This window comes from Rattus norvegicus, chromosome 17, assembly GCF_036323735.1.
Source record: "Rattus norvegicus strain BN/NHsdMcwi chromosome 17, GRCr8, whole genome shotgun sequence".
Classification (NCBI taxonomy): domain Eukaryota; kingdom Metazoa; phylum Chordata; class Mammalia; order Rodentia; family Muridae; genus Rattus; species Rattus norvegicus.
Window position 1 is genome coordinate 86,967,499 of NC_086035.1, and position 23,149 is coordinate 86,990,647.

Consider the following 23,149-nt stretch of genomic DNA (forward strand, 5'->3'; position numbering starts at 1 on the left):
ACAGCTAGTCACCTGCGGGTGGAATATAAGAAAAAGCCTTTGGAAACTGACTGGGTTGATAAACCTACCTAGGAGATGTTTCTAGAAGGAGTTTTATTATGAAATCCAGTGAAACAAGCTTTGACATAAAACAAACAAACAAACAAACTGGGCATGCATGCACCAGATGCATGAATTCAGAAGAAATTCATGTCCCACTAACTGATCTGAAATGAGAATAGAGAATTTTAAAATGAGCCACTCCAAAATGAAGGGCGCTTGGCTGCACCCTTACAAAGAACACAAGCGTGTACAACTAAATATTAGGGCTCAGTAATGAGCATTTTTGGCAACAGGAAATGTGTGGCTCCTTGCAGCAATGACTTGGAAGTTTTTCCATACTTTTGAGAACATACTCGACGCCTCATTTCTTTGATGACTGCTCAACAGACACCCTGAAACAGTAGCGGAGCTGCCCCTGCCCCAGTGCCCCTCTAGCTTGCAGGGCTTTTTCATCCAGGGCTTGAATTGTGCTGTCAAAGTTTAGTAGACAGAGGAGGGGGCATGAGAACGGGAGGGTGTCTCGAAAAGTCCTAGAAATCAGTATATTTTGCAGGTGTAGAATGTGTCTAATAGCCATGGCTAGTGTGTGCTCCCCAATGGCGAGGGTCTGACAAGGACAGCTGGCTAGTTTTCAGTGTGAAAACACCCCCTCGGTGGACCAAACACAGCGACACTGACCTTTCTGCGGGGGGAACCAGAGATGTGCCTTTGACTGAATTAGCCACAAAGGCGCCTTGCTATGACTTTTGTTCACCACGAAAGCAAAGAAATATTGCGTCTAATATGAAAAGTACTGTTCACAGCTTTTCTGTGCCCCTTAAGAAGTATTACAGATTTACTGGCCCTGTTCTCTAGAGCTGGCCGGCCACAAGGCGGGGTGGGGGTTGGGGGAGGTGGGGCGATGGGACAGAGGAGGAGCTGGTAAGTTAAATTGTCTGTTGCTGTTACCAAGTTCTCTCTGTGCAGCAGCAAATTTATCAATCTTTTCGTCTGACAATACTTGGAAATATATCATTGTCATCCCAAGTTGTTTGATAGATTGACTGTAGGCACAGAGCCTTTTCCAAGGTCAAGTTGAAGATTCTTGTTTGCTGTTTAACTGGGTTGTTTAAAAGCGCAGAACAATGCCTGCCTGTTAAATTTTCACTTGTTCTCATGGGACACTGGAAAACAAACTTTGCTACTGACCGAGTGTGTGGACACTTCATCTTTTTGGGTTAAATTCAGCAAATGGGATTAGCAATGAGATCAGCAGTAGGGAAAATGAGATTTAACCTTCCCCCCTTGCAGATACAGAGGAATTTAAAGCCATCTCTCATCTCTTCAATCTGTGTACTAATGTTTATGTGTGTCAGAGGCTGGTTACAGCCATACACATCACATTCACCTTTCTTATTTTATCCCAGAGAGAAGGAACAAATGCGTTCTTCTCAAGCAGGAAGGCACAGAGATTGTGGCCACTCCCGTGGGGTTTTGTTGTTCGTTTGACAGAGCATAACCTGTCGCCTTAAAGCTTCTGTAAAAATAAAGTCCATTCAGAACACCAGGTTTGTGAACATCCTTATTTTCATCCCACGATTGGCTTCACAATTTCCTCTATATCTGCCGTGATTGATTTTTTTTTATTCAACTAACTTTTATTTACCTTGCAATAATGTTCTGGACCAATGTGATAAATTACAGATATGCAAATTTCTTTGAATGGCGTTGTAAGTGTGTCTAGCTGGATCTGAATGACTCCTTGCAAGTCAGTCTGTGCCCGCTCAGGACCCCAGGGAGCTGATCAAAGCACCCATTCTCTTTCATCCCCAGTATTCTCCTCCAAACTATTTCGATACAATATGTTTCCATGATGCACTTAATGTGCTAGGGACATAGAACTCATTGCAACCTAGCTAGTTCTGCCGACCTCTTTGTTCCACGGCAGAAAGTCAAAGAAAAAAAAAGGAAAAAACCCTGCCAGTTGCCAGCTTTCTGAAGTGCTAAAGCATGCGTCATTTTTCACCAGGTCTGGTCTTGATATCCTCAAAAGACAAACTATGAAACCGGCCTCAGCCCTCTCTGGCATTAATTACACTGCTGTCCAGCGGATCTGTTTTTCTATTATATGCGTTTCTCAGCGGGGATTTTTTTTTTTTTTTGCAAGACTAATGCAGCTGCAAGTGAAACTATGAATGCATTTTTATCACTATGGAAAAAAATGAGTGAAAAGACTTCGAAGCATACAGCAAAAACTTTTGAAAGCATTCTGGTGGGTAACAGATTTAGGGCAGGCTGGGGGTTGGGGGGGGCATGCAAGGTCTCTAAATCCAGAGTTGACTGAGAGTCTCTGAAGTTTCCAATGCGCTCAGTGTCTGTGGTGACACCTATTGTGCCATTTGAAGTTTCACTTTGGTGCTCAGATAAATCTTAAAGGTTAAAAAGAGTCCCAACGAAATTCTGAAATGGAAAGTCTTACTACACTCAACCAGGAGGCTCTTCTATGGAATTTTGGTCCAGGAGAATGACACAAAGAATATAAATTTTATGTGATTTCCCTTCGTTTCTTGTAGGGTTGATTGGTTGGTGGAAATGGCTGGCAGCCAGTTCTGGGAAAGCTTCCAGACCTGACTCCGATTAACCCTCTCTGGTGAAACTCTGCTGGAAACTAACTCACCAGCAATTGCCATTAATCTACTTACTAATTAAGCCAATTCGTTTCTAAAGGAGAAAAATCCCTTTCTTTAGCCAAAACTGATGGGAGGAAATTTGAAAGAAGCGCCAAACTGTGTAACTGTAATTCAGCCAAGGACTGCTAAAACAAGGTGTTGATATATAGCAGCAGATTTAAAACAAGTTTCTAGGGCAACACTCCTTTGGAGGCGGTGGCATATAGTGCACAGTAGATGAAGCTCAAATAATGCCCCACAGCGCCATGCCATCCCATGTACTAGCGTTCAAAGTAACAGGTCTCTCTCCAATTAAATCGTGTGCCTTTTACGCACAAATAAATCGCCTCTCCAGCTTTCTTTTGGACCAGTCTATGCCAGCTTTATGTGACAGCTACTCCAAATATATCGCTTGCCACTTAGCGAAAAGCCTTAGAAATGTGTTACCCAGACCCTAGGATCAGGTACAGAGGCAGGGAGCCTTGCTGTTCTGGCCCAAGAAAGGACAAAGTTGAATGTTAAGTGTGAGAGAAAAGACTGTCTGACTCATCTGGCGTGCATACACAAATCTCGGACTCATCCTTACAAGAAGCAAAACTCCAAAGACTTTACTTACTTAATTAGAAATCATTTATTGCCTTTAGGGTGCCCCTAAAGAGCCCTATGCAGAAATGAGGGCAGAGCTCACCTTCCCACAGGAAATACAAAGCCCCCATTTCCTCTTTCCGGTTCATGTTCAAGGGCTTTTTTAGACTAGAAGCCAGGCAGAAGCAAGTTGACTTTGCCTAAGAGACTAAACACCCGAGGTTGGAGGATGAGTTAACAAACTTAGGGGTCCAAATGTTATCATTATTGAATGCCATTCCTTCTCACCCCTAGGCACTGGGGTAGGCCCCTGGGTCCGAGAAAGGTTTTGGCAAGTCCCCAGGGTTTCATCCTCAAGGGTTTCTGAAGGGCTTGAGAAAGTGAAAGTGCGCAAAGGCGCGCTAGCGCCCGGGCGCGCGCGCGCGGGCTCTCGCAGGTCCACCTGCACCAATCTCAAGGCTGAATGGCCAGTTTGCAAACGTCTTGGAGACATTATCGCTTGCCAGCTTCCGGCAAGTCTTAGGCCAGACAGGGTGAGAAACTGGTTCCTCTTGACTCTGGTTCTGAGGAGTCCAGGATTTGTGGATCTGCACTGCTCCCGGGAGTGAGCTGGGCTGGAAGACCTTCAAACACTCTTTCTGAAATGCAAACGACCTCACTTGAAACAATGAAAAACAGATTTGTGAACTTTCTTTTACGTGCTGGACACCAACCTCCCTCATCTCCACCCTTCCCCCGCCCCCTGCACTTCACAGCTTTGAAGTTGGTCCTCGCCAAGCTGGGGGCTTTTGAAATCACCAGGAAAATAGGTGGTGGAGAGGTAGGACTTCAAACTTGGTGGTGCCAGCCAAATTTCCCGTTGTGACAGCTTTTGTGCAGCCCCAGGCTGTAAAGATGGCCTTCAGTGTCTGTGAGCAAGGCCTGCTCTGCCGCGTAGAATTAGGAGCCATTTTAAGAGAATGGACAAACGGGTGAGGGAGGGGTGTCACGTGTTCTCGGGAGCTGGAGATTCTGCCCTGAGATTTATCTAATGCATTGGAGTTCCAATTCCCCTCCGAGTGTTAGGAATGAGGGAAGGAAAGAAAAGAAGGGCCAGTGGGGCAGGGCGTCTGGAAGATAACGCTCCCTCCCCCAGGCTGCACTCAGCCCTGTAGGGAGGGATGTTTACCTGGTGTGTAAATAGAAAACCAAGCGCTGGGGGTCTGAGGCGGGAAAGCCACAACAGGAGACTGGATGTTCTAGCTTTGAAGGGGAACAAAGGCCTGGAACTAAGCTCAGCGAAAGCCGGGGGCGTGGAGAAGGCAACAAAGACTTTTCAGCCTGTGGTCACCGGTAGGTGTCAATGTGGACAGTTACAGACCCGGCATTAGGAGAGAGGAACACAGAGCCAGGCTGTCACTCCACGGCTTAACATGAACAAAGATAAAAACGTGACAACCCCCACTTTCAATAGTGGTGAGGTTCAAAGTGGAGTGCGCCAGAGCCTGTGTGGACGAAGTCCCTGACACCCCTCCCCCTCCCCCTCTCCGCCACTATCAAACTATCAAGGACCAGAGCTGCAAGGGTTTTTCTCAAGATAACTTCTGTCTCAACGACTTCTTAAAAGCTTTGCACTTCTAAGATGTGACGATGCAATTTCTAGACTTGTGAGGACAATGTATTTGGCACCAGGTTTGTACGCAGATGCCTCAGGCACCACGTTCATGAACTTGAACAGCCTGCCTACCTTTTCCTTAGCCTATTCTTCCACACACATTACTGTCTGTTAAACTACCGATAGGGCGGATGTCTACCTCGGTGGGTACCAAAGTTTAGAAAGTATCCCCCTGACAGGACTTACCATGTTGGTAGAGTAGTGTGAATGAGGCAGGGCTAAATAAGCCAGAGACTCCAACCTTTCCATAAGCAGTCAAGGTATTTACCAACAAACAAATCCTTCTTACTTATTGGGGCCGATAACTGAGGATTTTGCAGTGCTCTCATTAGCGAGGATTATCATTCAGGGTTGGAAAATGGGCACTGTTTTCCCTAAGAACTCCAACACAGACACATCCCCCTCTGTAAATTCTAGTGGTAAGACAAAACATAACTTTAAAAGTCATAATATTCCGAACTTCTGCCTTTCTTTCATTAATGCGGGTCTCTCAAATAATTTTAAGGGGGACGTAAAGATACAGAAGAGACTAATGACATTTCACAGGTAATGCAATTTAGAAAGAGACACTTCCACGTTTTCTTTTCCAACAATGTGCATTTTTGTAAACTGCTATAAATTGCAATTCAAAAGCAGTGATCTCACCATCCCCAATCATTTTTTATACTGATCAAATGAATGCAGATACTCCCATTTGGGAGGGGCGACATGACATTTCACTTGGCAGTTCTAAACAGGTCACAGACCTTTCACAGACCCTAAGGCAGTGGGAGGGAGTTCTTTACTAAACCGTGTAACCAAATCAAACCAATGGTTACCCCTTTTCAAAACCATTGGAATGGTTTGCACAATGCTATTCACATTGCAGGACAGAAACTGAAAGGATGGTCATCCAATGGAGATTTCTTTCCTTTTGTTTAAACTTGCAGAGCTCAAAAAGTAATACTCGAAGGCAAACGATTACATTTGCCATGATAAAAACAAAAAACCATATATGGTCCACATGCATTTTTGCTGGCACGGCACAGCATAGCAGTAACTGTCCACTTGTATGCATATATATGCACATGTATGTATATGTATGTCTATTTACTAGAGATGTTTCTTTGTTTGAAACCATAGGCACAAAGACACAACATGGCTGCCCTGGAGATGACCTATTGCTTTCAAGTTGCTTGAACACATCAGAATTTCCATTGTTAAGGTTGATTAATTGAAACTGATAAGTTACCATGGATAAAGATGGTTTCTCTGTTTAATGTGGTGGGCCTGATTTGGTAAATACCTCATTCATGTAGCTTTGCAGGGTAGCATATGGGCAAGAGTCATTCAGGATCACAAACATACACAATTTATTATGCTTGTATGGGCACAGCCAAAAGACCCTTCTGTTTTAATGACAAAGTTTCAATGAGAAATTCTATTTAAAGAGTCACTAGTAACATGAAACGTGACTTTGTAATTTATTCTCAGAGTTTCTGTGGGTGATTTAAAAGATATATTTAAATACAGCACACACACACACACACACACACACACACACACACACACACACACACGGCATTAGCATTAGTCATTGGGGATAAAGCATCACTTGCCTTAAACGTGAGAAGACACGTAGGCGAGAAAATGTTGCCATCTTATGGTACCCAGCCTACACAGGGTTGTTACCAAGGATGTGCCCCCAGTGAGAGTTCACGCTGCCCAGTTACCAGTAGGAAGGGAAATGGTTTGGCAAATGATCAGTCCGTTTCAGAAAGCCTGTTTTTCTTATTGAAAAAACCAGAAGACATTTTAAAAATCATCCAGGGAGTGACACATTCAACAATGAATGCATCCATGTTTTTATAAGCCAACTCCTTCTTGTACTTGAAAACAATGTCTCTTTCATTATATAAAAATATGAATACTTACCAATAAAGGTAAGGTTGCTATTATTTTTGAACTATTGTAGATAAACTTTTTTTTGGTCTTTTCGTTGAGGTTGCCATTCGATAACCAGAAAAGAATAATAACAGAAATTATGAAAGACATGCTAATGAACTAAAGAACTGATTATACCAGACCATCAAAGGGACAGTTCCCATAGTTAGCCTTTAATGTCTCATCAAATAAATTCTCTGGTCATTCATGTCCAAGCAGTTCAAGTTCACCCAACATTCCTCATTTACATTAGATGGGTAGTTCAGTTTGGGGAGTAATAAACCACATTTGTCACAGCTGACCACCGCTAGTATGCGTTTCTATAAAGGGCTGGATGTTCATTGCAAAGCTAATCGGCACACCATCACTTGTAAAATTCCCTCCTGCATTTTGAAGCGATAATCTGTATCTAATTTTTAAAGAAAAATTTACTCCCCTTTCAGTTTCTGGAGACCGGTTTCTTTGCTGGGCCTGAATAGAGAGATCATGGGTGAGGCTCAACAGCTCTGGTATGTGTATAACAGAAATCCACCTCTTTGTAGAACATAACAAATTATGCACCGTGTTCACAGATGTGCCTCACATTGTGCCTTTTGTGAGAAAATGAAGCCCCACTCTGTTCCCTACCCCCTCCGCAGGAGAAGCTGGGCTCCAAATGTGAACTGTCCTCATCACGGGGGACAAGAATTCCCTTAGCATAGAAACGTTCTGTGCATTCTTTTGAAAAGCTTTTCATTTGAACTTCTGGTCTATGTGACTTCACAAGCATGAATTCCGTCACGAGCAACTGTTTCTATAAACAAACAGACAGCTTGGGGCTCCCAGGATTACACTGTAAGCGGTTCCCACCTGATATCTACCTTTGACTTTTAAATACTGAGTGGAAATGCCATCATTATATAGTTATCTGCTTGAACTACATATGAGCAAACAAATGTGATTTTTTTTCTTAATTGAGATGTTAAAATATATTCTTAAAACTTTTGCGTCCCCTCCCTCCCCAACGTATTTCAATTCCAGGCTGCTCTTATGGGGAAGAAGCTATTGTTAGGCAGTCCTGGGTAGCCAGGGTTGTTGATAGATCCTGAGTAACCAGAAAGCAATTTCTGTAGAAATGAGGCAGAACGCAGAGCTCACCACCCTACTTCCTGGGACCTTTGCAAATCTGACTTCTCAAAGTTCTAGTCTCGGTAACTGTCTTAAAATATGAATTTCAAGCCCTGGAAAATCCTCTGTATCCTTAGTACCTAACCCCAGGCTTTGATTACAGTAGATGTTCCTAAAGTCTGTGAGATGGATGGATGGATGAATGAATGAATGAATGACAAAGCGAAAGGGAAAGCTAGATGACAGTGTGTTCCATAGACTTACAGCGTTTGTGATTTTCTCCCACACTGGCCCTGGTTCTGGCCACATAATTTTAGTTGACTGGTAATACAAGAGCAAATGATGGAGCTACTAGAAATTTGGGATTTGCTCTTGAGAACCTCAAGTCCATTTTGAAGAAGCCTGGAGTAGCCTAGTTGATGAGAGAGAAGAATCTGACTGCCTGTATCAGGCTGCGCTTGCTCAGCAGAATACTAATGAACCCAGAAACCATGCAGAAGACCAGCCACGTAGGTAAAGACATCTATGAAAACCCAGCTGGAGAGCCCATGCAGGAGAGCGGCAGGGCTGTGAATAGCTCTCCCTGCTTAACTGGAACTTGATGTCAGCCTGAGAGCCACAGAGACATGTTAAAGGACTAAAGGAGAAGTGACAAAGTATGAAAAATGTGAAAGAGTGAGTTCCTTGGTGACCCTAACATGTGATACTTCGAAGCAAGGGCAATTCAGAGAGTAATAGGTAACCCAAAGTGTCTGTGCAAATGTATATGCTGGAGAGAAAGGACTCAGCAGCTTCATACGTCTCCTAGGTATCTCCCAGGTTTCCACCAAAAGGAAAGGGGAACAGGAACAGTGGTTTGATGGGAGGGAAAGGGAAAAGGGTGCTTGGGCCTGTTCTCAGGGAGACTCCATTGTGATACCCTCTTTAGGGTGAGAACAGTTGGGGATATTGAGATCATGACCTTGCTGTATCAAATTGAGTTGAGACTCAGGGTGTGTGTGTGTGTGTGTGTGTGTGTGTGTGTGTGTGTGTCCTTGTGTATGGATGGGTACATAGACACACAGGTATCTGTAGATGTCATTGCTAACAACGCCATCCCTCTACTTTGAGATGGGTCTGTTATTATCGTGGAGCCCACTATTAGGCTGGGCTAATTGGCCAGTGAGCCCCAGATATGCTCCAGTCTCTATTTCCCCAGCTCTGGGATGATAAGAGAGAGCCACAATGCCTAAGACCTTCCCATGAGTTCTGGGATTAAATTCAGGTTCTCGTGCCTGCCAGGCAAGCACTACGAACTGAGCCAACTCCCCAGACACCGAAGTTCACTTTTGTCAAATGTTTGTCAGTTCGCTAACTGCCAGGGGTGCAGCAATCCCATTCCCACCGGAGCTTTAGCCTATTTCAGACCTTATAAGAAAGAAAGTCTTGAAGCTGGGGAGCAGTAGTGCTCTAACCAAACAGGAAGCGGTGGCTTCAGCATGGCAGCTAGCCAATGGTAGGACTTCTTACCACCTCTTGTGAGGCAAAATGACAAGACTGGAGCCCTCCAGCATTGTTAAAATGTAGTCTGACTATGGATGTGTTACATTGTTACAGTATTACTCTGGGCTTGATTCAGGTGTTACATTGTTAGCTTGGGTTTGATTCATGCATTTGTCTCTTTTAAGTGTAACTATATAGAAGCAACTTAAGGAAGAAAGAGGTTTTTTTTGCTTAGGGTTTCAGAGTGATGGAGCCCCTCTTGGTGGGGAAGGTCCAGCATGATAGCAGGAATGAGAAAGTAGTTGATCAAATTTTCATCCACACATAGGAAGAGGAGAGAAGAGGAGGGAGGGAGGGAGCAAGAGGTGGGGGCAAGGAAAAGGGAGAGGTAGGGAGAGGCCGCATTCCAATGTATTTCCTACAGCAAGGTTCTACTTAAAGTTCTCGTAACCTCCCCAGTCAATACTACCAGCTGGCGACCATGCCTGTGGCAGAAGATTTCTCATTCAAACCAGGATATTCTACCCCAAAGTCCCCATAGGTTCATGGTCATATTGTAATGCAAATACCTTTGGACCAACTTCAGAAGTTCCCATAGTTTTTTAACAGTCTCAATACAGTTGAAAAGTTCAAAATCTCTTTTAAGACTGATGGCAATTTCTTAATTATGATACCCAGTTGAATAAAAGGAGAATTTACTTATTCCTAACCTGCAATGACATATTATATACATCTCTGTTGTGGTTTGCCCTGAAGTTATCTGTATTTTGATGCTAATTCCACTGCCCCAAGGACAGCTGCCTAGTCACATACTCAGAACTCAGGTGACTTCACCAGAACCACCTCGCCATTGAATTTGTAAAGTACAGGTGAGGGGCAGGTACAGGATAGAAGGAGGCCTGTCATTGGAGGAGAAGGGAGGATGGGCGGGAGAGAAGTTTGTAGGAAGAGGAGGAGACTAGAAGAGAAAGGGAGGACAGGAGAGAGAGAGAGGGGGGAGAAGCCATGGCAGGTGATGTTAAGATTCTGCTTGGTGTATTTTTACAGGTTAATCAATGTTCTTAAGGGATGGATGGTACCGGGTTTTGTATGTTTAAGTGGGCAATTATATCTTACCAACTGGGTCAAAGATTATTGTGTTGTGTGTTCTTTTATGTGATGGTTTGAGTGTAGGAAAGTGTGTGGCGACAGGAGACTCTGGGCCGCTGAGGAGTTGGGATGTGTGCAGTGCCAGAGCTAGCAGGGTAAAAGAACCAACAATATCTTTTTTATTTTTATATTTTTACAACAACACATCTCCAGTCCAAAAGGGAGGGGTGAGAACACAGTGAGGAAAGATAAGATCACAAAGGCTGAAACTCGGCAGGCGAATATGAAATCCTGGGGTTCCATGCCCAGTGTCTGGGGCTTTGGTTTCAAAGGGCTTAGGTGGTTCTGCCCTTCCAGCTTAGCTGCCTGCAATATGAATCTCTGTCTTGGGCTTGTTTTACCCCCTGTATGCAAGTCTCCTGGCTAGATGATGCTTCATGATCGTAGCATCTCCAATATCTTGGAGGTCTCTACCACAACCTTTAATAGCTTCATTCAGTGGCTTCTCAGGGCATCTTTGAAGGAACTATGACCCTGTGACATATCTCCTGGTCTCAGTTGCTTTCTGAAACTACGGGGCTCCCTCAATCTTGCATTTTTCTTGTCTCCAAAACCAGTGCCACATGGATGGCACTAAGTCTGGGGTGTACCCTGGCCTCTTGAACCACAGCCGCACCAAAGTGTGTCCACTGAAGCAATTGCTTTTTATTAGCTATCAAGCCTTTATCCCTCTTTCCCAAAATGGAAGCTTAGCTGGCTGTGGTCTTGCTTTGAGAGTTCTTTCAAGTCTTCTCAAGGAGAGTAGGAGGCTTTCTTTAATGATGCTGACCTCCTTAACAATCACAGACTCTCAATACAACTGTGGATGCGATGCTTCCGAAGCTCTTTTCTTCTCCAAACTGCGCAGCTGTCATTTATTTCTACCTTGCCTCTTGCTCTTCTTCTTTGTAGGTCTGAATGAGTACAATCAGTAATAACCACACCGCAGATTCAACACTCCTGCTGCAAGTCTTCCTCCACCAAATAAATTAGTCCATTGTTTAGATTTATGTAAGTTTTCAGGACATGGGTAAACATAGCCAGATTCTTTGCTGAAGCATCCCATGAATGGCCTCTAGCCCAGTTGGAAAAAGTTCTAGTTCCCTTCTGAGTCCTCCTGAGCTGAGATTCTACTGTTCATGTAGCTCTCATTGTTCCAGTCGTCCAGGCTCCCTGTAGCATGGCCAGGTATGCACTACTACAACGTCCAGTGCCTTTCTAGTCCAATGTTCTAAAGTCGTTCTCATTCCTCCCAAAAGCCAACACAGCCAAGTAAAAACCTCACTCTTCCGCTTATAGTTTCTGCTTCAAGTCACTTTTCTGTCGTGATAAAACTGTCTGACAAGAACCACCTAAGGAAGAGTTTGTTTTGTCTCATGATTGCAGAGAAACAGAGTCCATCACAGTGGGAGAAGGCTTAGTAGTGGGAGGTGGGAGAGAGGGGAGCAGGAAGCATTTGTATGCACACACAGGAAGGAGGGGAGGGGTAAAGCATAAGCAGAATGGGGGTGAGGCTACCAAACCTCAATGCCCACCCCTGAGGTATATTCTTGTCAATAGGGCTTCACCTTCCAAAGGTTCTATAACCTCCCCAAACTGCCACCTAATGTGGTACCAAGTACTTGAACCTATATTTCCCAAGCTGGTCGGCTTAACAGAAATACATTCTTTCTTAGTTCTGTAGGCTTTAAGTCTAAAGCCCAAGCGTCTGAAGCCAGACAGCCATGCTTCCTCTGACACTGGGCACTTGCCTTCTTTGCCTCGTCACAGCCCCATCACCATCACCATCACCATAGTGATTACCACCAATCAGCACTTAGCCACTAGCAATCGAATCATTCAATCTCTTCTTTCTCTTCTCCCCCTGCCCCTTCCCTTCCTTCTCTACTCTCTCTTTCATTATCTCCCTTCTTTCTCTCCTTTCTTCCAGCCCAATTTGTCACCATTCAGTGCTTTCCCTGGGACTGCTGAGTGTTTATCTCTAATACTGACACCAGACACACTGAGTTGGTATAACCAGAGTGTTTAGGATAAAAACCCAAGTCTGGAAGCCCCAACAAGCTATGGCTTATCAGTTGTGTCCTATCTACCCATTAAAGAGACAAACAATTGGGAAAAAACAGAGGGAGGGGATTTATTTAATGAGGTTACACGGTAAGAACAGGTAAAGGGGTTCATTGACCTCATGTTCACCTTCAGGGTATAGACATGAACTTTATATTTAAACAGAAAGTTTTGTGCCAAGGGACCAGAAGAATACATGATTAAGCTGTCTTGATAAAAGTATTGTTTCTCTGACTGTTGTCTCAGTTCTGGTACTTTGGGATGGTCCAAAGAAGTCATTCTTGCTTGAAGAGATAAGACAGTGGCCCTTAGATGTTTACTTCTGCTCCAAGATGCAGCCTTATCCTTACTGAAAACTGTCCTCATTGGTGCCAGGGTCCCCTTTTTCTGGAGAATCTGTGTCGTTTCTAGGATACAAGGCAACTCAAGAGGAAAAGTTAAGGGCAGTGACTTAACTCTGTGCCTTCAGCTAAATTGAGACAGACAGACATAAAATAAAGGAAGACATGTCATGCTTTCAGTCTGCTTTCAGTTACTTGTGGGCCCAAATGAGGATCAGCGACTTTTGGAAAAAGCAGGAATGTCCCCATTTCATTGCTAACCCCCTAATAACTTCATCCTGATTTGATTGTATCTGCAAAGGCCCTATCACAGCAAAGATAGAATTCACAAGAAACAGATTTGGAGTTTCAGTGCTTTTGTTTTGTGTTTGTAGAGGGGTAGGACTAGACATAATAACCCGTACAGATGCTTGTCCTGAAAGGAACCATGTTTCAGACAGAACAGGCATAAATGTCTTTCAAAGATGCAATAGACTTAATATGAGTGAGTGAGTGTGTGTGCGTATCTCATTTCCATGTGTCTGTGTTTGTGCACATGTATAGATGTGTCTGTTTTACATTTGTATGTATCTGTGTGTGTGTGTGCGCGCGCGTGCATGTGCACGCACACGCGTGCCAAGTACTCAACCAGAGAACTAAATATACGTAAGGTGAATGATCTTATACTTAGCTGTGTTCCAAGCCCTGAAGTGTTCTTGTAAAAGGTTCTCTTAAAAACAGATATTCAGGGTATCACAATTAGTCCTAGTGCTTTAAAAGCTGAATATGAAAATCAAGTTGATAGTGTTTTTAGGAGCTGTATGTATAGAGTTCAGACAATAGATTTTTTTTATTAAAAACAAAAAGAAGCTAAGAAAACAAGTTCAAAATTACAAGTTTGAAAAATATGAGTGTGTGGAAATTAAAAATCAAAACCTTTTCCTGGGTCATGAAAGGCAGAAAGCTGGCCATGGTGGTGGGTGCTTGGGAGAGCCAGCCTCAAGGTCTGGAGCTAGGGAGAGTTGGTCTGTTCATAGCTGGTTGTTGCACTTGGGAGAGTGGCCCTGAGCCTCAAGTGGGCAGCAGAGTGGAGCTGGCTCTGGAGGCGTGGCCCACCCTAAAATCTACATCATCTGTGAACCCAGTGTAAAGGGCCAGTCCTGCTGATCCAAAGTTGCAGGGTCTCCATGACACAGGACAACAACAGGATAACCAGAGAAGTCTGGGTGAGGATCCAATATTGATGGTGTCACAGAAACCAGAGATCTGGAACCAGACCAGTGACTCATTGCAATGAATATTTGCAAGTGAAGATGCGTGGACAGAAGAATATACTGTGGGACACACTGTGACACACCACAGCTTCCACAGTGAGATGTTTTCTATGCCTCGTTTTGTTTATCCTTGTGTGTTTTTTTAAGGGGTGGGGGAGTTGCAAAGGTGGAAGGTGGATATGAGGGGACAGGGAGCTGAGTGGGACTGGTGTGTATGATGGGAGATTCACAAAGAATCAATAAAGAGATTTTAAAAAAAATCATCAAGTTTAGTTTAACAAAGGACATCAAAAGTACTATTAAAACTTACACGGGTGGTAGGAGGTGGGGTGCCGGAAAAATGTCTCAGTGGAGAGCACAACTGCTCTTCCAGAGGTCCTGAGTTCAATTCCCAGCAACCACATGGTGGCTCACAACCATCTGTGATGGGATCTGATGCCCTCTTCTGGTGTGTCTGAGGTCAGCAACAGTGTACTCATACACATAAAATAAATACATAAATACTAAAATATTATATAAAAAGATACAACAGGGACAGAGAGGAGGTATTTGTGAAGCAAATAACAAAGGACTGAGGTTAGGAATAAAAATAAAAAGACTTCAAAACTGAGGGGAAGGAGAATTGTCCAATAATGAGTAGAAAAAAACAGCTAACTGCAATTCACATACGAAGAAACCCAGAAGACCAGTAAACACATAAAACAATATTCCTCACCAGGTCTCAGACGTTTGTAATTTAAAAAAAATGAGGCGCAATTTGACACCTTGCAAGATGGGCCATATTGAACAAGTAGGGATCCCAAGAATTAGTAGAAATTTGGGTCAATACAAACTTAGCAATTCTGGCATGGGTGTGGCCCATTGCCTTGTTAGCATGACTGGATGGTATCCAATAAGTTTCTGATTCAGAAATTGTTTTTTAGTTATTCGATGCCATGAGTCTTTTATACACTACAATATGGAAAATATTGAATGTTTACAGCAGTGTGGCTCTGTCTTCTAAATTCCCACCAAAGGAGAATGAATTTGTTGTATAGATTGTTATAGTCAACACCCCAAATTCTCGGGGCCAGCATTCTTTTGTAGTTTTGGTGTGTACTTGCTTAGTATTCTCAAGGTCCTGCATTTGACCCTGGCACTACAAAAGAATAAAAAAAAAAAAAAGGAATTTCTTTTCTTTCAGACGGCCTGAAGATTTCGTGCAAATTTCGTAGCATACAAATTTCTACTTGTGGTGTTGTGGTTTTGCTCTCAAAGCATTTCAAAGTCAGATGTCGAAATTAAGGATGATTAATTCGTATGACTGTAGAATGAACTCTACAGCAGGTAAAAATAAGCCCAAGACACACACAGCAAAATACTATAATTAAATTTGAAAACGTAACACTTCTGAGGAAAAGTTAAAGGCACATGCATCCCACTGCTACTTAAACAATGCAAGCAAATCCAGTTTAATAGAAGCAGACTAAAGGCTCCTCTCTAAAGCATCCTTTAGAGAGGATTACTTTTGTATGTAGGGCTGTTTTATGTGCATGCATATCTGTGTACCTTGTGTGTGCTGTGCCCCTGGAGACAGCAGAAGTTGGCGCCACTAGAACTGGAGTTACTGACAGCTGGTAGCAGCCTCGTGGATTCACAGATGCTCTGCACTGTGTTTTCAAACTGTGGCTACCCTTTCTTTTCATTTGCCTTTTTCTTTCGCACAGTCGTGGGACTTGAACTAAGGAAGACCTAGTAAATGGTAGGCAAGCTCTTTACCGCACAGGTGCACTCCCACCCTCCCTTGTCACATGTGCAGTACCTTTGACCCATGGACAACTCTTCAGAAAGCCTTTGGATTCTGTCATAGCTTCTTTAATACATAATTCTTTAGCTGGTTCCTGGGCCCTTTCCTACGTAAATGCAGAATTTACAGCATCTGCAAGGATCAATTAAAGGGTAAGACTACTGATGACCCAGGTGTCAGTTTCTTGTCCACTGCCCTAAAGCTTTTGTCTCAGGCAGGAACCATCTCAGAATAAATGTGTGGAAACAAGGAAAGGTCTCCAGGAAAGAGAATCGGCTCAGGCCTGCATGTAATTTAATACTATACTATTTCAATAACAGAGAATTGGTGACAGCAAAGGAGCAAAGGTTGTTGACAATGACATCGCTAACTAACATTTACAGCATCTTTATACTCCGTACTTAGACAATCAGGTTAGCCCTGGCGTTTAAATATAATTCAGGGGTTAATGCCGTCTACACTTTGCTGTCTGAGACAGGGTTTCGGTTTGTACTCCTTCCTGGCTTGGAAGCCAAGTCAAACTCTTGTCTCATCTCCTAAGTGCTGGGATTATAAATGTGTGCTCACATCCAGTCCTTATAAACACGTTAATGTTTAGTTAGAAATGAAACGGCGCCCTGTATCAGTTTTACACGTAATTATATTTTAAAATACACCTGTCAGCGTGAATCTGATCTTCAAATTCTGTTCGTCATGATTATGGTTGGTGGTCTAGAAATGATGTATAAGCTAACCCTACTTTGTTGGATTTTAATTTTACAGATGCCCGAAGTTGCTTATCAATTTTTAATTAACATTTAGCCTCGACAAGTAGTGGCAAAAAGACGGTGAAGAAAACATTTTCACACCCAATTTTTTAAAGTGTGAAAAAGATTCTGAAAACTTTTATCAAATACATTACGGTCCTTCTGCTATTCTCCAGAAGGTTTCAAGTGAAACCTTGGGTATTTCTTTCCTAGAAACCCAAGAAAAATCAGTCATACAATGTAATCGGGGCTTTAGTTTCTCCTGGGCTGCAGATACTGATGTTTGGGCCTTCTCTTCCTGACAAGGTGCTTAAACACAAGTGTTACTTTGAGGTTTTATCTATGGGATCCGTGTCTTTTGGGCCCATTAAGAAGATGTCCAGAGATTACAATGTCAATAACACCTAATTGCTGGGCTGTGAGAAAGGCCTGCTTGAGTACATAGATTGGGGGCAGAGTGGGGCACACAATGGGAGGCTCACAGCCCACATCTCATCACCGGGAAGTAGCAAACAAATTAATAATCTTACTTGTGCTCTGCTGGGATAATTACTACCACATAAAAACTGTTCCGGGCCTTCCAGATAGTGCTGTGCCTTGTTTTTGCTCCTTTCTACTGGCCAGATCTTTTTTTTTTTTTTAAATCTGATTATCAGAGGAATGAAACCCTTTGGCTTTCCTAGAACCCTCAGGACTTTGTAACAAAGAAGTCCCTTGCAGCCTGCTCAGGCAGGTCGCCCCTGGTATAATGTTGTTTGGATTATACGGCATTTCTTTAAGTCACTCTTCTCAGGGTATTGAATATACCAGCCCCAGACTTCAGTGTTCCTCATGCCAGACGGGAAACTAGTTATTAAAGGAGCGAAGGTGAAGTTGCTTTAGTTTATGCACCTGCTGCTCAAAGCCTCGTTGCTTCCCGTGCTCAATTAAAATATAGATCTGCCAGCTTTCAGTCTGGTGTTACATTAGAAACAGCGTGTGAAGGGAAGCAAATGGGAGAATTAGCTCCACGTGTCTTCCGTATATTATCTTATTTAATCCTTTTAACAAGTGTACAGGATAGGGTTGCTACCCCTTCCTCACACAGCAGAAGAAAGCCGGAGAAGGAAGTGCCCAGGGATTAAGGAGTGAACTGAGATAGGAGGCAAGGACTGACATCCTCCAAAGCGCTTGGCCTTCCTGGTGCATGCTCGTGTTGACACAGATTGTGCCTGTTCCTACATGCATTTGGGGTCAGACAACCCAGTCTGGGGTGCCTGGCACAGACTTTTGGGGCATTTCATTGACTCTCCAAGTTTCATGTTAATATTACAGTACATAGCCACTAGCTTACAGTTCATAACAAGGGTTGATACAACTTCGTTGGACTCGCACGAGCTGTCTGCTAAGTGGAAGAAACCAGAGGGGAAACCATAACTCATGAGGTGGGAGTGAGAACCAGAGTTAGACCTTGAAAAAACTTGAAAAGAATATCACCTCTTCCCACCACATATCAGCTGCATGTTCTTCCAAAGGCCATTGTGTGCGGCGAAAGTACAGCCTAGGGACTTATGCCTTTGATGCAGCGTAGAACCCTGCTACCGAGAGGGCTGCTGTTTCCATGTTCACTGGGGCATTCTAAATATTAATATCAATCTGAATAGCTTGAACAGTAAAACAAAACACGAAGCAGGGTATTCAGAGTCCAATTTAAGAGGGGGGCTGAAGACATGAGTGGCTAAGAGCGCTCGCTCAGCAAGCACCAAAATCTGAGCACAAATCCCAAGCACCACGGGAAAAAAATGGGCGCCGCTGCGTGTGCACTAGGAGTTGAGATACGTGGATCCCGAGAACTTACTGACCATAGCCAAAAAGACGAGCCTCCAGTTCAGTCAGAGACCTGTCTCGGGGCGACAGAAGAAGATACCCGATGTCCCACTCTGGCTTCTGAGTATACATACATGGGTGTACAGACCACACACTCATGTGTATGGGACACACATACATGTGCGCATGCACATGCACAGCATATACATGGTCCCACTTATGAAATGTATGCCAGAATGTTACTGCACACCTTCATGGTATAGAAAGAGATATTTTGCTTATAAGGCAGATGCATAGTAACTATAGCTAACTCCTCATTAGTATGCATTTATACACTAGTACTTGGAAATACTATTCATATGTTACTTCTTAGAAGCCACAGATGTTAATGAATCCCACAGCTTGGAGTGACCTGCTTGGTGGTGACAATGTGGTCCTCTGACAGGGTATCATGAATGCTACCCATCCACAAGCTACCACCTCTAAACCATGCATTCTAGTAAGAGATTCATCCACTTCCCAAATTACTCAATCATTTATTCAGCTTTCCACCTTATGTTAACTTGTTTGTCTTTACTAAAAAATAGTGGGAGATTGATTTTAATAAATTTTGGGTCATCTAAAGATAATTAACCAGATATATGTTATTTGTGGTATTGATACTTTAAGTAGACCTTTGAGAAATAATTTTCTTGCCTCGAAAGTTAAAAATTACTTAGGCGTGTGTGTGTGTGTGTGTGTGCCTCTGTGTGTGTGTGTGTCTCTGTGTGTGTGTCTGTGTGTCTGTCTGCCTCTCTCTCTTTCTTTCTGTGTGTGAGTTTGTGTGTATGTGTTAGTGTGTGAGTGTGTGAGTGTGTGTGAGTGTGTATGTGTGAGTGTGTGCGTAAGTGTATGTGTGTGTGTGAGTGTGTGTATGTGAATATGTGTGTGTCTGTCTGCCTCTCTCCTTCTGTGTGAGTTTGAGTGTGTGTGTGTGAATGTGTGTGTGAGTGAGTATGAGTGTGTGTGAGTATGCGTGCGTGTGTGTGTGTGTGTGTGTGTGTGTGTGTGTAATCCAATACCTAGAGAGGCAAGGCAAAGCTCTTTACTAAGCTATTTTACCAGCCTCGGAAAGTCAACTGTGGACACAGTTTTCTCACCTGGATTGTTTGGGAATGTACTGCTGTGATTATAATCTTCTAATTCAAAATTTAGGTCAGCAACAAACTCTAAATTAACCAACCCACTCTTTTTTCATGATAAGGCACAAGTCCACTTAGATGTTTTAGAAATGGCTTACAATATGAGCTGGGATTTCCAATCTAACAGATCTAAGTCATTATTTAAACAGTGACATCTTTAAACATTGCTGTTTCCTAAGCTATGAAGTCTAGCGTGAGCATGGTGTAATCTAGTCAGCTCGGGGGAAGTTCCCATCACTGTGTTTGCTCAAAGATTCCTTTGTCCCTAGGAAGACAACCACTGACCGGACATCACCAGTGCACACAACCACAGGAAATGTTCCCACTGCACAGACACCCAGGAAGGAGATGCTTCACACTTTCTGCAGAGACTGGCACTTAAGCTCTTAGCTCACCGAATCTCCCTGCACAAACTCATTATCTAATCTACTTTTAAATGTTTCTAAACATGCCAAGTGAATCACTCACTCAGGGGTCAGTCAAGATCAATGCTAATAATACAAAACGACATTATTATATCTTATTAATTTACTGTGCTCTATCAATTTATAAGCTTGAAATAATGAATTCCTTTCCCCCAACCCTGAATATTAATCCTGGGATCTCATATACTCTAATCAAACACTTTACCACGGAGACCCACCCTCATCCCTCTCCCTGAGCACTCTTACTTAGACTTAATTTGGCTTCCAAGTTCAGAGGAAAGTTTTACGGATGTGTATGGACCAAATACATTGTAAAAATACATCCAATTTGAAGCTCTTTAAGGATTGATCAAAGAGAATTTTGCAAGAAACGGTTTTCTCTTTCTGCCAATTATTAAATTGGATAAACAGACATTTAACTAGTGCTTCAGAATTTTGTTTTTTTCATTTTTTTGCAGTCTAGTAAAAAGAAATGAAATTTTAACTGAGATAGCTTCTGAGTTTGAAAAATGACAAAATATGCTTTCAACTAGCAGCAGTCAGAACACAGAGAGGCAAGAAGTTTATAAATTGAAAAAAAAATCTTGATTTCATCATGATACCAAATGCCTCTGGCTAAACAAGAAAAACAAAATGGAGGGAGGGTTTCTGTGAGGGTTGATGCCAGTCTTGACTGGAGACTGAGGCTCAGAAGAGGGGGAAGAGAATGTTGAAGGAGAAAGAAGGAGATATGAAGGTTGATCTGTTTCGTGCACTCAGGCTATATGTGGACCTCTTTGTAACAGGACAGGGTCTTGTCCTGCTTTCCTTTGGTGTTGTCGGGGAGGTCACGGCTTCAGATATGCTGGGACTATGGAAAACACCTCCACTCCCACTCCCTAGATTCTTACCTTCCTGGTACTCCTTATTAGTCACCTGATCACTGTGTGCGTTCTCCAATTTGGACTCCATCTGAATCTTAACCAAAACATTTCATTACTGAACTTTGGTAATATTAATGAGTTAAACGTTTACTAGGGAAAAACAATTGACCTACCATGGATGGACGAGGAAGGTGTGAAGGATTGGATATCTGTGGCATTTGCATACTGGAGTGCACAAACAAGGGCTTAACTTTCTGGAAGACACAAGTGGCAGATACTGCGAGTCAAGGGCAAATCATAGTTAAAGCAAAGCCATGTGGACACTGTGTTAGTCAGGCTCCTCTAGAGACGCAGACTCACATGGTGAACCTACGTATATACAAATGAGACTTGGTTTACCACTACAGTGGTTTACAGAGTATAGTCTGACTATGCCAACAATGGTTTTCTCCCTGTGGAAAGTTCAAGAAGGATGGCTGTATCAGAGCTTGTTTTTTTTTTTTTTTTTTTGTTATATGCTGGAATCCTGAAGAGCTTGACTCTAACGCTAACAAAGGCATGAACTGTCCAGTGAGAGTGAGGACAAGCAGTTGAAGAGCAAGAGCTTCCTTCCCCCATGTCCTTTCTGTAGGCTGGCAGCAGAAGATGTCGCCCAGATTTAAGATGACCCTTCCCACCTCAAAAAGTTTGGATTTTGGGTGGGTCTCCCCACTTCAGTGATTCAGTCAGGACTCTCACAGTGGTACCCAGATGCTGGGTTTCATTTTACTCCAGATGTAGTCAAGTTGACAACACACTCAAGAAAGAAGTCATCACACTCTGACTCCTAGGACCGGTAAACCCTGCTTCTAACTTACATATTCAAATACAGATGGAGAGATCCTTTCTTTTAAACCAGTGGCAGTATACGGCCAGAGCCCAAGCTACTTGAGTAACTAAGGCAGGAGGATTGTGTAAACTCAGATGTTTGGGACTAGCTTGGGCAATATAGAGATGCCCCACTCAAATCAGCAACAGAAAGACTATCATCACCAACAAGGAGAAGCAGAGGCTCGCTATCGAGACTCTGGTAGAGACAACTCTCCTTGGTGTCTCCTCTACTCTTTCTTTTGCTTATACCTTCAACCCAGGACTCTCTACAGCTTGGTCCATGCACACAGTTCCGTGCTTCTAGCTTAAAAAAACATGCTAAGAAACTCTCCTAAGCTGTTTCTGAAATGAACATGAATAGACATAGTTTTCCTTCTTTATTATTCCCTAAACAATACGATATAGGAAACATTTACATGATATTAATTATGTAAATTATTCAAAGAAAAGTATCTTACATTAGGTAGTTCCAGTAATCTTGAGAGACTTAAAGTCTATGGGAGGATTATACAACATCACCCACAAACACTATGTTTTACATACGTGTGTTTGTGTGTGTGTATGTGTGTGTGTGTGTGTGTGTGTGTATGTCTTAAGCATCCAAGGATCTTGCTACCTGTGTGGTCCTGGAACAAATACCCCTTAGATATGGAAGGGCACCAAACAGTAACAGGCCAGAAGTCACAAGGTTACTTCAAATCCCAAATGGCTGCTGGAACCTTCAACAGATTGCCAGGAATGGACTGGCAACAAAGCAAGAGGAAAGACAAACAGGCAAGGGACGTTCTGCTGAGAGTTCTGGAGCAACAACACGAAGGCATCACTGGTACCAGACTGTTGGTAAATCATGGCGGGAAGGAGGCACAGGTGCAGTAGTTACAGGTACAGTAGTTACAGGTGCCATAGTTACAGGTGCAGTCGTTACAGGTGCAGTCGTTACAGGTGCATCATGCACGCTCGGCAGAGACAGTCTGGGGTCCAGGTGCGCTGCTTACCATGGGTGGGGTTTCCCTTACTTGTTTTTTATTCCTTCCTGGTGAGTGTATTTTTTTTTTAATTTAGAGAATACTTTATTAGTTTTTGTAATCAAACCCACGTAGATAAGACCTTACATATTTAATACAGTGTGTTACCCCTGTACAAATGGAAAAAACTTAAGTTCAACATTTCTAGACCAATATGGCTGTTAATTTCTGTACAGTGCCAACTCAACACAGTAAACGGGGATACTTTTTTCCAAAGTTG

General features: G+C 43.0%; 1 protein-coding gene across 10 annotated transcripts in view; it reads right to left on the reverse strand.

Moving 5' to 3' along the window:
• Positions 1-3,302: 3,302 nt before the first annotated feature.
• C17h10orf67 (similar to human chromosome 10 open reading frame 67) overlaps positions 3,303-23,149 on the reverse strand; it is a 111,923-nt gene continuing 92,076 nt past the window's right edge. For 2 of the 10 annotated variants that reach the window (XM_039096205.2, XM_063276742.1), the window contains 3 exons: positions 21,208-21,288; positions 21,062-21,128; positions 3,303-3,913 (listed from right to left, as the gene is read on the reverse strand). In XM_039096205.2, coding sequence (XP_038952133.2) covers positions 3,795-3,913; positions 21,062-21,128; positions 21,208-21,288 — 267 coding nt within the window. In that variant the 3' untranslated portion in view covers positions 3,303-3,794. Of the gene's footprint in view, positions 3,914-7,004; positions 21,129-21,207; positions 21,289-23,149 lie in introns of those variants that run through there. The other 8 variants (XM_039096207.2, XM_063276744.1, XM_008771933.4 and 5 more) reach the window with 6 other exon arrangements.